The 15,967-nt window shown below is 39.0% G+C and overlaps 1 protein-coding gene across 3 annotated transcripts in view; it reads left to right on the plus strand.

Moving 5' to 3' along the window:
• Positions 1–13,654, plus strand: part of LOC109937204 (dynein axonemal assembly factor 8) — a 76,282-nt gene extending 62,628 nt beyond the window's left edge. For 2 of the 3 annotated variants that reach the window (XM_048609506.1, XM_048609508.1), the window contains 5 exons: positions 2,187–2,281; positions 4,374–4,494; positions 5,576–5,787; positions 6,823–6,908; positions 7,778–7,947. In XM_048609506.1, coding sequence (XP_048465463.1) covers positions 2,187–2,281; positions 4,374–4,494; positions 5,576–5,787; positions 6,823–6,908; positions 7,778–7,931 — 668 coding nt within the window. In that variant the 3' untranslated portion in view covers positions 7,932–7,947. Of the gene's footprint in view, positions 1–2,186; positions 2,282–4,373; positions 4,495–5,575; positions 5,788–6,822; positions 6,909–7,777; positions 7,948–13,296 lie in introns of those variants that run through there. The other variant, XM_048609507.1, reaches the window with a different exon arrangement.
• Positions 13,655–15,967: the final 2,313 nt, after the last annotated feature.

A 15,967-nucleotide genomic window follows, 5' to 3' on the forward strand; every position in this document is an offset into this window, starting at 1 on the left:
TTGGGCCCCTTATCTAAAGAAAGATTAGAGGTAGTGAACAGAAGTTTCCCTAGGCTGAAACTAGGTATGGAGGAACTGTCTTATGAAGAGAAGCTTAGTAGGTTGGACCTATACTTGTTGGATTTTGGAAGAATGAGAGATGACCTTTTTGAAACTTGACAAGGTAAATATGGAAATAGTGTTTTCCCATGTGAGGAGACCAGCAGGCATAATCTCAACAAGGAGTCACCATTTAAGTCAGAGATGAATGAATGATGAATGATGATTTATTGTCACTTGTACTCCACAATGAATAACACAATAAAATACAGTGAAAAGCTTCAACTGTCGCCACAATCCAGCACCATTTTGTAAAGTTTAAGAATAAAATGATATAGCTGAAAGAGAGTCAATCTTCAATCCGCTGCCTCCATCAGGAATCCTGAGCTGGCTGACCAATGATACCTGCGCCACCATCCCTCTGCCGCCTGCAGCGAGTCACCACTCTTTGGATGCCATCTCATCGTCACTGGGACATCTTGCTGACAGGGTCTCGATGCCAGCTCCTGTGCTGGATCCACGCTCACCCTGCAACCAAGAGCCCTGGCTCTACCACCTTGCCAATAACCAGGAGTCAATCTGTGGAATTCTTTACCACAGAGGGCTATAGAGATTGTGTCATTAAATATATTTAATATTGACATAGATTTTTAATCAGTAAGGGAATCAAGGGTTATGGGGGAAAAAGCAGCAAAGTGAGTTGAGAATCATCAGATCAGTCATGATCTAATTGAATGGCAGAACAGACTCAAAGGGCTCAATGGTCTACTTCTGCTCCTATGTCTTATGGTCTTCTACGGTGTCGCGGCATCCACTGAATGATTCACATTCAATTAATTATATTAATGAAGTGCTGCCACTGTTGTAATGTTGGAGATTTGGTCAACAATTTGCACACAGCAAGCACCCCCACTAACAGCAACATGATAATGATGATGGACTAAATAAAAACCGAAAGAACTGCGGATGCTGTAAATCAGGAACAAAAAACAAAGTTGCTGGTAAAGCTCAGCAGGTCTGGCAGCATCTGTGAAGGAACTTTGTTTTTGTTCCTGATTTACAGCATCCGCAGTTGTTTGGGTTTTTATTTAAGCTGTAAATACTGTTGTGCTTCTCTCATTAAGAAGGATTTGTGCTAGTAAACTGATCTAGCATTCAGCTCTGAGAGAATCATTGAATCATTAGAGCACAGAGAAAGCCATTTTGTCCTTTGTGTCCGTGCTGGCTATCTGCAAAAGCACCTCACCTACCTTTTCTCATCCTGCAAATGTTTTATTTACAGATAATTATCAAATTCTCCTTTGAAGGTGTCAACTGAAACTGCCTACCAGGTTCTGAGGGAGTGCATTCCAAATCCTAATCTTTTAGTGCGTGAAAATTTTTTTCTCCTTATCACATTGCTTCTTTTGCCAAACATCTTAAATCATTGTCCTCTGACTCTTGATCCTTCTACCAATGGGATAAGCTTCTCCCTGTCTAATCTGTCTGGAAATCTCAATCTTGAACTCCTTAATCAAATCTTCATCATCATCTCTTTTCAAAGAACAGCTCACTACATGGGGCACCATGTTAAAACTTAAAGGGATAATCACATGAACAATTTGTGTTATGCTCCATTGGATTATTTCATGGTTATGATAGAATTTTGTCCTTTGTCTGATGGAAAGTAAGAACTCAACCCACATATCTCTCAAACTCCCAAGAGGTCAGTGCCAGAAGCACATGATGCAGCTAGTGAGAAAATTCAGCAACTGTAGTGTGGCAATTGTATAGAATTCAGTAAGATATATACTGTACCAATTTAGTCGTGCTTAGCATTCATAAACTTAAACTGTAAAGTTAATATGTGAAACCATGTAATAAAGTTTTGAGATGTCATAATCAGCATTTGAACAGTTGAGCAAATTTTGCTCAACAAGTATATATTATTGTTATATATGTGTTATATATTCAGGGATTCAAGAATAATCAGCTGGAATTTTCATAGGAAATCTTACTCACTTGATGTTGTAAATCCAGTAGGTGCATCCAGAGGCAGGGCATGAATTGAGACTCAAAGTAGAATTGAATGTAATGCATTACAGTTATTAAAAATTTATTGGGGCATTAAACTTGTACTTCCCTGTGACCAATTTTCTCCTTTATAGGTTCTTCATCCTTTTTGACAGCAATCCGGGATGTGAAGACATTTTTCCCTGAAGGACTTTGCTGTGAAGAGTCACAAATGATGCAGGATAAGCAGGTAAAATGTGATATTTGTTCTGAAAAAAAGTGCTCTTGCTGCCCATTATTTCATAGAGATGTTTTTATATAGCACCAGATTTTTCAACTTAGGCCCATATAACTGTGTATCACATTTGATGCTGTAAAAAATAAAAAGTGATTTAAACAATAAGATTGATATCCCTTGTTTTTTACTAAGATTGCTGGAGTATCATGGAGAACTGATGAGCTAAAAGTTCCCATCCTCTTTGCCCCAGCCCTCATATAATGCGCAAAATGGCATTAGGAAAGATGCACCTGATTTAGGTGCTCACTTGTTGGTGCAGACCAGCTCAGTACTTCAGATCTTGAGGTACATTGTCAAGATGAAATTGGTGTGCAGAAGCTCTCCTGGTTCAAACATTGGCAGCTAGTTGATACTGTAAATCCAAGGGTCTGTTAGACACCTAAGAAGAGGCACAGAGGTCCTGTGACAGTTAAATAAGATAAAATGCCAGGAACATACCACTTCATCTCATCAACATGGAAGCATCAGGATATCATGGGATCCTCAGGCATGGGAAACATCAGGATATCCCAGGTTAAGATATTGGGAAAACACCATGACATGCTCGTAGTCAGCATGGATTTGTGAGGGGTAGATCATACCTCACAAACCTTATTGAATTCTTTGAAGAGGTGGCCAAACACATGGATGAAGGTAGAGCAGTGGATGTGGTATACCTGGATTTAAGTAAGGCGTTTGATAAGGTTCCCCATGGTAGGCTTATGCAGAAAGTAAGGAGGCATGGGATAGGGGGAAATGTGGCAGATTGGATTCAGAATTGGCTGACCCTTAGAAGACAAAGGGTGGTAGTGGACGGAAAATATTCAACATGGTGCTCAGTTACGAGTGGTGTACCATAAGGATCAGTTCTAGGTCCTCTTCTATTTGTGATTTTTGTAAATGATTTGGATGTAGGAGTGGAAGGGTGGATTAGTAAGTTCGCGGACGATACGAAGGTGAGTCGAGTTGTGGATAGTGTGGAGGACTGTTCTAGGTTACAAAGGGATATTGATAGGATGCAGAGCTGGGCTGAGAAGTGGCAGATGGAGTTTAACCCTGAAAAGTGTGAGGTGATTCATTTTGGAAGAACAAATTTGAAAGCAGAATACAGGGTTAACGGAAAGATTCTTGGCAGTGTGGAGGAGCAGAGGGATCTTGGGGTTCATGTCCACAGTTACCTGAAAGCTGCCATCCAGGTGGATAGAGTTGTTAAGAAGGCGTATGGCGTGTTAGATTTCATTAATAGAGGGATTGAGTTCAAGAGCCATGAAGTTATGCTCCAGCTATACAAAACCCTAGTTCAGCCACATCTGGAGTATTGTGTCCAGTTCTGGTTGCCTCATTACAGGAAAGATGTGGAAGCGTTGGAAAAGGTGCAGAGGAGATTTACCAGGATGTTGCCTGGAATGGAGGGAAGGTCTTACGAGGAAAGGTTGAGAGAGCTAGGGCTTTTCTCTTTAGAACGATGAAGGATGAGAGGTGACTTGATAGAGGTGTACAAAATGATCAGAGGTATAGATAGAGTGGACAGCCAGAGACTTTTTCCTAGGGTGGAGGTAGCTATTACGAGGGGACATAGTTTTAAAGTGAGTGGAGGTAGATATAGGGGAGACGTCAGAGGTAGGTTCTTTACTCAGAGAGTGGTAGGGGCGTGGAATGCATTGCCGGAGAGGGTAGTGGAATCGGCCTCATTAGGGGCATTTAAGCAGCTATTAGATAGGCATATGGATGATAGTATAAGGTAGGTGTGGAGGTTAGATAGATCTTAGGTGAAGGGTAAAAGTTCAGCACAACATCGTGGGCCAAAGGGCCTGTCCTGTGCTGTACTGTTCTATGTTCTATGCTCGTATTCTGAGTTAGGAGCACAGGGCAACCAACTGGATATCACCAAACTCTCAGGTACAAGCACTGGGAAAGCACCAAGACTTTTTGGGACCCTCATGTAGGTGAGTTAGGAAAGGACCAGGACATCCCAGTATCCTTGAGTAAAGCATTGCATTGCTTCCTTTAATTTCGTCTGCTGTCGTTTCAATGCATTTCTCAAATTTCTAATTTTTGTTTGCAGATTGCCAGTAACAGAAAGGATTGGTTCATCAACCCTGAGTTTCCAAAAAAATGCAAACTGGTCAGGTCTTTAGCTCTCACTCATTTGGATTCGGGAACACCCACATGGCAGCAGCAGCAAGGTAATCCTTACAACATGTCTTAAACTCATAAACAGAAACTCTAAACCTTTAGTCCTAGCACAATATCAGAACCCTCCCTATCCTCTCCGTTTTCTGTTTTCTCTCTATTTTCAAATGACTTAGCATTGACACTAGTTTCCATATAAGGATTATTGATGCTGCCAACTAACTCGGGAATAATTCAAAAATCAGTAAGAAAGTTCTTTCCCTCCATAATCATATCAGCTTCATAAATCAGCTAATGCTAAACTTTCCTTCATAGTAATAATACAACCTGTCCTATAATCCTTTCCTTCAGTAACAACTACAGCCTCTTCCTTCAGTCACAATACCTGCCTATACTATAGTCCCATCCGTCAGTAACAATACCAGCCTGAACCACAGCTCCTCCTTCAGTAATACTTTCCTGAACCGTAGTCCCTTCCATCAGTAAGAATATCTTCCTGAACCAATGGCCTTTCTCTCAGTAACAATGCCAGTTAGAACCAGAATCCCTTTTCTCAGCAATAGTACTAAGTAGTCTGTACCATATGCTTTCTCCTCAATAAAAATTCTGGCTAGTATTACAAATATTGTTGGCAATGAGTGAGAGTGGGAAATATAATGAAGAGCCCTCTCCTTGGAATTGTGTAAATTTGATTGATGGAGATCCAGCCTGAGTAGTCATTCAAAACTCTGGTGCAATGTTTTAACTTCTAACAAGTCCTGTTCTCCATTATTACCCTGCCTGATGACCTATGTTGGTTCCCAGTCAAGCAATGTCTTGGTTTTAAAATTCTTACCCTTGTTTTCAAATCCCACCATTGCTTTGCCCTTCCTATCTCTATAATTTTCTCCAGCCCCACAACCCCCTGATATACTTCTCTAATTCTAGATTCCTTTCTGGATTGATGTCAAATTTTTCTTTACAACACTTCTGTGAAGTACCTTGGGACAGTTCATTATGCTAAAGATGCTGTATAGATAAGTTGTTGAGAACTATTCATAAGGTGTCACGGGTTGGAACAGTTAAAATTGATCTCAGTTTCCTGCCATTGTATCAAATTTAATTTATTGCCATTTCTTTTTCTTTGTCCCCTAGACCTTCTGCTGCCCAGACCACTGTGTCAGACCATGTGCTTACTGCTACCGTCTCCACTTGTAAGGAGGTGCTACCATCCACCATACATTGAAATGCTGGACCAGTTGGGGAGCTGTAATTATCAGCTGATGGGAGCAAGAATGAGCGTCCTGGACCAGACACAGGCCCAGCATGTTGCAGAGCTCATCACTGTGGACAACACATCAACAATAGTATGTCCCTCTTACTGATCTGCTGAGGGGCATTCATATGAAACTGGGCACATTTTATAATCTGAATTTGTGTATTTTTAAAATTAATAATGGGAAAATTGCTAGGAACAACTGTTGTGATTTGTCTTTACTTACCTCACTCAAATTGACGGATATTAGAATATCAGGCCATTGTGCAATTGAACTGTGCATAGGAAAGGAAGTTGGGAAATAAGTGAAATCAGTCACAATAATTATAGGAGAACTTTTCAGAAAGACTATTATTTCCACTGTGTTTCTCAATACTGCCTCATATGCATCGCAAGTATCAGGCAAGGTTTCATAGAATTACATAAAATGTGCAGCAGAAACAGACCATTTGACCTATTCAATACTTTGCTGGTGATTTTGCTCCTTTCAAGCATCTTATCATTCTCCCTTATTTAAATATATCAGCATATCCTTCTACTCCACTAGTTTCCAATGTGACCCCATTTTGGCACTGAAATTAGCATGACTCGAGATGCAACAGAAACACCAATAAAGCAACATAATAACATTCAGTATAATTATTAAAGCTCACATTTTATACAACATTATGCATCTTATAAATATGCACATCAATGAAGAAATCCTGGCCCCATGATATCTGGGCTTGCCATCAGGCTGAAATCTGCCTTCATCTCCATAGCTACTGCTTTGAGATGCAACTTTGGAGAAATCTCTGACATATTTATGTAGACACATTGTTACATCTGAGAACATCTCATCAAAGATGCCCAAGACAAACAACCTATCTATTGCTGGAAGTTTATTTTATGAATGGTTACTTCTCACTATCAGGACAATACATTGCACATATTTTATGAGGTGAACTGCCCAAGGTTTTCTCCTGTTGCCTATTTCTATCTCCCTATTCATGCACACGCTGTTCTGGGGGTGTGTATGGCAGAAATGTAGCACTCACCAGTAATGTATACTTTTACTTATCATATTTTTATTTTATTTTTTCATGTTATCTCTCTGCCAGACATTGTTTCAATTTTCATTTTTCAGTGCTCATTGCTCACTAGTGGTCCCTGCCTAATGCTGGCTCTGGAGAGAGATAACGGAGTCTGCTGCTTTAGTACACTACTGTCTAGGTGAGTACATGTGTAATGCTTTACATTGCTTTATAAGTATACCAGATATTTCAACAGACAAATGGATAAAGAGTCAAAGGATGAGACTCTGCAAGATGGCTATGTTTTCACTTGTCAGAAGCCGATAGAAAAATTAACAGTGTTAATTCTTCAATATTTCACAAGACCCAAAACTTACAGCCTCCAAATCAGCGGATGTCTGCCAAATAATCACAGAATATTTACACCATAGGAGGAGGCCATTTGGCCCATCGTATTCCTGTTGGCTGTTCAAGAACAACTCAGCTGCCCCCATCCCTTCCTCAAAGTCCTGCAACTTTTTTCTCTTCAGATATATATCCAATACCCTTTAGAAACACTTCAGCTGGTGAAGTAGCAGCACTTGAAAAGCTTGCAAATTCAAGTGTTGAACTATAACCTGGTGTCGGATAACTCATGACGTTGTCCACTCCAGTCCAACACCAGCACCTCTACATGATTAGCTTTAGAAAGGCATTGTTAAATCTGCTTTCCTTCACACACTTGGGCAATACATTCCAGATTCTAAACACTTTCTACTTTCAAAAAATAATTCACAAGTAGCCTTAAGATGTCAGTGATTTTGTTATGAGTCAAACTGACATGCTGATTTATGATCCCAGTCTGATGCAGACATGTTGGGCCAAAATGCTTCTTTCTGTACCATAACAATTCTCTGACTTAATCCACATATTCTGGAGAATCGCAGACAAAGTGACAAATGGAAGAGAACTGTTATGATTACAGAAGCTTCAGAAAACAAATGCACTTTGATTTTCTGGGTGGGTGCAGGAGGTAAACTTGGACCTCAATGAATCAGTGAAAGTCACTGACTATGCTGTCTGTTTCAGCCTTTCTTGGGAAAAACTGGAACTTGAGGATTGTCTGCAGTATTTCATCTATCCAAAGAGTGAGCCACAGGTAAGTACTAAGGCTAGCAGTTCCTGCACACTGCTCCTCACGTTTTTCACTCATCATTGTAGAACATTCACTCAATTTGCCTAATATCCTTTTTTGAACATTTGTGAACATTATATTTTATGTAAATTAAGAAATACCTTCATTATATTATAAAGCCATTGTTTGTGGAGTGTGACTAGGCTGTGCTAGAATTCTCTGTCTGAACTGTATTGTGGATTTTCATTTACTTGATAAACTCTAAATTGAATCAAACAAGTGAAATAATTTAACTTGCTTTAGTCAGTTTTAAATTTAATTCTGAAACAGTTGCAACATAAGAATTTCAGTGCCTGTCTCAATACAGTGGCCAAAATAGCCAAAGAAGTGGGTTGTAGATCTGCCCAAAAACCGCAATGACCACAGTAAACATGAAAATTACTTGCACCTCAGCGCTGTGGTTTACAATAACTTATTTATGGTGAATTGTTAGTTAATTAAATTGCCGAAATTGCTTCACAGGAGCGGCATAAAGCAAAATGTGAAACAAATGCCATAGGGAGATATAGGGGCAGATAACAAAAAGTTTAACCAAAATGGTAGGTTGTAAGGAAGGTCTAAAGAGAGGTGGAGAGTTTAGGGACCAATTCCATTGTTCAGAGCCTTGGGAGTTAAAAGCATGGACACCAAGGTTTGAACAATTACAACTAAGAATTCTCAAGAGACCAGATTTCAAGGAGCACAGATATCTCACAGAATTGGGGGAGGGGTGTAGTGGCATAGTGGCAACAGCATAGGCATTAAGAGAGTTGAAAAGAAGGTTTAGATTTTTAGAATCAAGGTATTGCTTAAACGAGACCCAATATAGATTAGTGAGCACAGAACTGATGAGTGAATAGCACTTGGTGCAGTCAGGACATGGGCAGTAAATCTTATGTTTATGGAAGATGGAAAATTAAAAAAAGAAAAACTTATAATAGAGACAGGCCATTCAGTCCACTGGTATCTGTGTTAGCCATACAAGAGAAAACTAATCCGAATTGTTTTTGGCAGAAATTGTGTAAGTTATAGTACTTTTGAGTACATAGCTAAGTATATTTAAATGTTTTGAGCGTTTCTGCCTCTAACATGCTTTCTGACAATGAATTCCAAATCGATTCCCCTGTATTCCTTCTGCCAATTACACCTAGTGAACCTAGTTAATAAGCACTCTGCTAGGGGAAGTAGATTCTTCCTATTCACTCTATCCTGGGCCCCTGCAATCTTATAAACCTCAAAGAAAACTCACAACAGCATCCTCTGTTTCAAAGAAACTGACCCCTAACCTCTCCAATCTTTACTTACAGCTGAAATTCTCCATGCCTGGCAATATCCTTGTGAATCTCTCTGTACTGTCTCCTGTGTGACCACATCCTTTCTACAAACAGGTGACCAGGACTACATGCTGTACTTTAGTTGTCATTCAACTGCAATTCTAGCATAACCTTTCTGTTCTTGTATCGCTGCCTATAAAGCTAAGTATTGCTTTTGCTTTCTTAGTCACCCTATGTAGTATCCAGTCTTCCAGGAAGTGTGGACATGTTCTCCAACAGACTTTTATTTTCTATATTTTTTTGTGTATTTCCTTTCCTTGTTAGCTTACCTTGCAGTTCTTCTGAATGGATTATATTTGCCACTTTTCTGCCCACCTGACAATTGATATCTTTCAACAGCCTGCAGTTTTCTTCCTTGCTAACAATAACATAGCCAGCTTTTCCATCATCTGTGAATTTCTTAATCATGCCCCACAAATTTAAGTCTACGTCATTGTGCAAATCAATGAATAGCAAAAGACCTAATACGGAATCTTGCAGAACTCCATTGTAAACAGTCTCCAGTGATCAAAAAATCTGTCAGCCGTCACATTTTCTTTTTGCCACTATGTCAATAGATTCAAATTTCTGCTTGCTTTTGAAAGTTCTTAATTTTCTGATCAGTCTATCATGTGTGATCTGTCAAAAGTCTTGTTACAATCCATGTAGAGCTCACCAAGTGTGCAATCCTCCTTTTCTCCTCAAAAAAAATCAAAGTTAGAGAGTCATGACCTGCATTTTAAAAACTTATGGTATCTGTTCTTGATTAATCTGTACATTTCTAAATGATGATTAGCAGCATCTCAATTTTTTTGCAGTAATTTGTCCACCATCCCAAGGTTAGACTGTAATTAATCAAGCTATCTCTTTTCTTTTAAGACAACGATACACTACTGCAGCCAAAATAGACAGGACGATATTAGTCAGAGTGTCTGTTATTTCCTCCCTTGTTTCTCTTAGTGAAATGGGATGCATTTCATTCTTGATTTGGGGTTCACTTTCAAAGTGAATAATCTTTCAAAGATGATAATCACCTTTAATATATCTTCTCTCACTTTCGTTTTTACACTCCTCCTCCTCCTTAACAGTTTGCGTTATCCACCTGTTTTCTGAAAGTAGACACTCATCATTCAATAAGAAATGGCCTCACATCTTTCTCCACTACACATCAGGTTATCTTTTTGGTCTCTTATTAGGCCCACATTTCCCTATTGCTGTTTTTATAATTCTAAATTATCTTTGGAATTTTCTTAATTTTTACTTCTTAATATTATTCATTCCTTTCTTTGCTTTCTTCATATTTTTAATTTTACTATTGCACTTTGTAGTGATTGTAACTAGGTCAGCCAGGTGGGTCTCATATACTATGAGTTTCCTGATTAGGGTTGTTAACCTGGTCCAATCAGGGAGCCCTGGCTGACAGATATTAACAGGAGTGTCAAAGGTTCTGCTTACTCTGAGAGCTGGCTCTGAGGAAGCCAGACCAGTGTCAAGTACTATGCGTATGTAAATAAAGGGTGACTTGGTGATGGGCTACTGGCCTATGTGGAGTTATTTCACAATTCCTAGATTTCCTGCATATTTAGCTCTTGGTATCTGACATAAATTTCATGTTTTGCCTTATCTTACTGAATAAGCTCTTTGATATCAAGGGGGATCCAAATTTGAGAATTCCATCTCTTTTCTTTGTGGAAACATATTTGTTCTGAACCCTCACTATCTTATCCTTGGATATTTTGCACCACACCCACACTGATTTACCTACAAGTTTAAAAAAAAAGTAACTAACTATTTCCAGTCCACATTCTCCAAATCATGTCATAGCTTAGCAAAATTAGCCTTCCCCAGTTTAAAACTTTTGCTGTTGGTCTTTCTTTATCATTCTTTACCATAAATACTCTAAATCTAACTAATCATTGCTACTAAATTTTCTCCAACTGAAAGCCTTCCATCTGCCTAGCTTCATTTCTTAAGTCCGAATCTTATTGGAGTACATATAAAAAAAAGTTCAGAATGCGTTTTTAAGAATTCTGTACCTTTTGCATTGATCGTGCAATACAAAGCTTAGCTTTCCTTTGTCTCAGTCACATAAAACATTGTTTGAAACTTTAATGAGAGACATTCTGATACTGTAGTAAAGTCAGAAATCTGATTAGAGAAGTTCAGTCTTGAAGCTCCAAGAAAGATAGATAGGGACTTTGGACACAACATGTTCATGGACAATAAATTCAACGGTTTTGTGCAGAAGCTGATAAGATTTGAATGGGATAATCCCTAAAGAAAAAGAGAACAGTTAATACCAACTACTATGGGAAGTCAGAGGGGAAATTGGGTAGTTACGTGATGTGGGAATAGGGTTCTCATAGCCAAGGTGAGTTTGGAGAGGACATGAGGGGAGCTAGGAAATACATTGGAGAACAACACAAATTAAGAGCTAAGGCAGTAGGACCTTTAGAAGAAATTTAGTCCTGTGGGGTAGTTGAATGGAGAGACACAACAGATCTGCTGATTGGATGGTCTTGATCTTAGAGACAAAAAACTCCATAAGGCCCTCATACTTGCTGGTGAAGTTGCAAAAGACAGGAAAGGGAATAACGTGGATGGGTTGTCTAGAAAACTAACCCAGGCATTATCTTTGTATTCCAGGAATAGTGAGCCGTTTTAGTGGACAAGAATAGACCTGATAGTCCTCTATGTGGACCAACAAAACTTGGAAATAAATTACAAAGCCAGTTGTTCTGAATATCTGTTCAAGTCTGCATCCATTGGACCTTACAGAGTCGAATTGAGAACCTAGGCAGGGAATGACTTCAGTGAGAGTAGCAAAGTTTTAATGGGGACAAGAATTTCAAAAGCATACATAAAGGTTTGTTTGACCAAACCATGAGCTGCAGAACTATTATGGGGAATGGGGTGGCTGAACCCTTCTCATTTACCAGTATGTTGCCAGGCATGGAAGGTTTGAGTTATAAAGAAAGGCTGGATAGGCTAGGACTTTTTTCACTGGAGCATAGGAGGTTGAAGGGTGACCTGATAGAAGTTTATAAAATAATGAGAGGTATATGTAGAATTGATGGTAGTTGTCTGTTCCCTAGGGGCCACATTTTTAAAAGGTGAGAGGAGAGAGATTTAAAAAAGACATGAGGCAACTTTTTTTTTGAAACACAGAGGGTAGTTTGCATGTGGAATGAACTTCTTGATGAAGTGGTGGATGCGGGGACAGGGATATATGAATTGGAAAGGTTTGGAGGGATTTGGGCCAGGAGCAGGCAGGTGGAACTAGTTTAATTTGGGATTATTTTCAGCATGGACTGGTTGGACTGAAGGGTCTATTTCCGTGCTGTATGACTCTGTTTGGGATTTTGAAATTACTGCAATAAGTGAATTGGAGGATTGCTTTTCAGTGTTGGGGTGGTGAGACACAGAAGAAAGCAAGGTTTAGATAGGTAGAGGGTGATGAAAGGAATTGAACAGAGAGGGCCTTTTCTGTAATTCATACAATGGGAGTAGCAATGCAATTTAAATGGCAATGGGGTAGTTGTGAATATAGTTTGGGGAGATTACATAGAGAGGTACAGAGAGAATAAGACGGCAACGAATTCAGAAGAGAGAAAGATCAGAAAATTGGTGCAGATACTGAGGGATGACAGTAATGATGATAACTCGATGAGAACATTTTAAATCATACTTGGATGGGAGATACAGAGCATGGATTTTAAAAGAGAGGTGAGAGGGATGTAGAAAGATGAGAAGCTCAAAAGGAAGAGGAAGTGCCAGAGTAGTAGAACAATAAACCAAAGTGTGATTTGATAATCTGCGCCTTACTGCCATTGCAACTGTCTGGGCAAATAAAGTGGTGGATTGTATTGCCTGGCAAGGAGGCTTAATTTAGGGAAAGATGTCATCACCCCTTAGCTAGGATTCAACTAAGGCCAATCATCATATATTAGTTAATTAATGTCAAAGGCTTGTTCGTATATGGAAAAAACAAATATTCTGGAAGGAGATGTAGAGAGAGGAGTTAGGAATTAATTTATGGGGTGTATGATTCCTCCCTCTACTTTAGTCCTATGGTTTATAAGGTGAATGATTCCTCTCCATTACCTTGATTTCTTGAACAGGTGGAACAATTGATCAGCTGTCTCTTTGACTCCCTGGCTCCTCAGAGTATTCACCAGATCATGCTACAAGATTCCTAACCTGCTGCAGTAACAATATTTGCATTGTCACCTCCACAGCTCCAATTAGAAGGCAACAACTGGTTCTATTTTAAAGAGCGGTACAACGAAAAGCAATTTAGAAATACCTCTATATTTTGTTTTTCTTTTTACATGTTTGAATTGGCTTTCCCTATTTATTATTCTGTAATCACTCATCTACTGTGTAGTGAAATAAGCCTGATAGATGAGCTTAGACTACAGTTGACTAGCACTGCTTACTTTTTAAGAGTGAGATCTGAATAAATTTTTTTGGACATTTTCTATTGAATCTTCTTTCATTTCTATTCCTGCTGGTAACTCCCCATAGTTCCCTGCAGATATGTTATAGATAAAGCTCTGCCTCCTCCTCAGCTACTGGCAATGTGAATTCAGGCTGGCTGACAAAACAATGTTCAGCAAGCAGTGTGAGCTACCTAGTGTAACACAGCCAGCTCAACTGTTTAATTTGGAGACGTGACTAACAATTAGTAAATGATTTAAACATGCAGCTATATAGGTCCCAAAGCTACAGCCCACAGCACCATTAAGAATCGATGTTATGATATTCAACTTATCTCTAGCAAAGCAGAGATGTGAATCCAATTAAAAGCAGGACCAGCAAGCTGTTAGTGCTTAGACTCCTTCAGGGAAACACCCATACAGAGATTCAAGCAGTGCCAGCCAATTCCTTTAGGAGAAAACAAGCATTTCTTCTTCAGCTCAATTCTAGCATCTATGTTAGCTCATGACCCCAGTCTCAAAATAGAAGAATAGTCAGCATCTCTCTATTCAAAATAAGTCACACTGGAAACAAACGTTAGCAATTGGTTAGATCATCTGCGCCATACAAATTTAACACTGCCCATGGGGGTTAAGATATAGGAATTTAATCAGCAGTAGAGATTCCACCTGTAATAACAGCCTCAAAATGTCAAAGTTTTATCAAAGTTCCATTTTACAGATACGTTTCTTATGAACTTGTTTTAGTTGTATTTATTCAGAGTTTATGTTATGCTTCCAATTTAATATCCAAATGAAATGACCTGTTAAATATATATTTAAATATTACCATGTAATTAATTTGTCTTCCACCTATTGCCAACTTAGGAGTGAAATAAATCTTAGCATGGTGCTTTGTACAGTGTGCTAGTTTCATTCCAATCCATTAATGTTTCTGAACATAATCACGTTTGGTTTGACCTGTCTAATGCAGCTCTTGCTTTGGTCAATACTGGTTTTTTAGCGATTCTGCAATTATTGAGTTGTAATTGCAGAAGGTGTGAATTTGTCTGGGGCCCAATGCAGTGCAGACCTTCAGGATTAGTACCTTTCCAGTGGATGCTTTCATTATTTTCTTTGGCAGTGGCAGGAGGTATAGACAATCTATACGCCACAGGATTGTTCACTTTCACAATTCAAAATTATCAAGAATACTAGGCGGAAGCTTTTACAGCATCATTTTGGAAAAGGCACACAGAATAAATAACACAACAAAATGCCATTTCAAAAGATACACAGCCTTGCAATAAGAGAACAATACCAGCGAAAACCCAAAACCTGAGAATCCAGCCCACACAGCTTTGTTTTGTTCCCTCCATCACATTCTCATGTCACTGAGAAGTTATTGATCTTTTAGTGACACTTGCATCATCAAATCTGCAACACTCAGGGTGTACGGTAGCTGCTTTGGATGAGATGCTAGTGAGATGTGTGTTATAAGATGGGCCACATCCCAAAACCATTTGTCATATATAAAGACTTGTGGCAATTTCTAGGAACTCAGCAAAGCTTCCATTAAAATCAGCTTTCAGTGGGTTAGTGCATTTCAGGCTTAAAAAAGTCAACCCTAATCACAACAAATTTCTCCCTAGAGAGAATACTTAGGATGCCACCTGGAATCTTAGCATCATTGTAACAGAAAAGGAGGCAATTTGAACTGATGATACCACGCCAACTCTCCAAGAACAATTTGGCGAGACTTGCTTTTTCCTTGTAGCAATGCAATTCTTTCCCTTCAGGTGGTTTATCCAATTCCCTATTGAAAGACATGATTGAATCTTCCACTAACACACTTTCAGGCAGTGCATTCCAGATCCTAATCACTTAGTGCATAACAAGGATTTTACTCATGTTGTCTTTGGTTATTTTGCCAAACACTTTAAATCCATGACCTCTGGTTCTCAATGCTTCCATTAATGGGAACAAATTTTCCCATATCAGCTGTGACCAGACCAGTCATGATTTTGAATTTCTCTATCAAATCTCCCCTCAACCCCCTCCTCTCTTCTTGGAGGGGAAAAATCCAAGATTTTCCTGAAAATGACATGGTAAACCCTTTTCACACATCTGATGTGTTCATGTGCTTCTTAAAATGTGTCCAGAATAGGACCAAAAACTCTAGGTAAGAACAATGTTTTATAAAGTTACACCAAAATTTCCTTGTTTTTGTAATTATTACCTCTATTTACATAACTTAGAATGCCTTATGCCTTATTAACTGCCTTCTCAAGTGGCCCTGCCACTTTCAAACAATTTGTGCACCTGTAATTCCAGTTTGGTCTATAATATTGTTATAACAAGGTGTAGAGCTGGA

This window comes from Rhincodon typus, chromosome 21, assembly GCF_021869965.1.
Source record: "Rhincodon typus isolate 14 chromosome 21, sRhiTyp1.1, whole genome shotgun sequence".
Classification (NCBI taxonomy): domain Eukaryota; kingdom Metazoa; phylum Chordata; class Chondrichthyes; order Orectolobiformes; family Rhincodontidae; genus Rhincodon; species Rhincodon typus.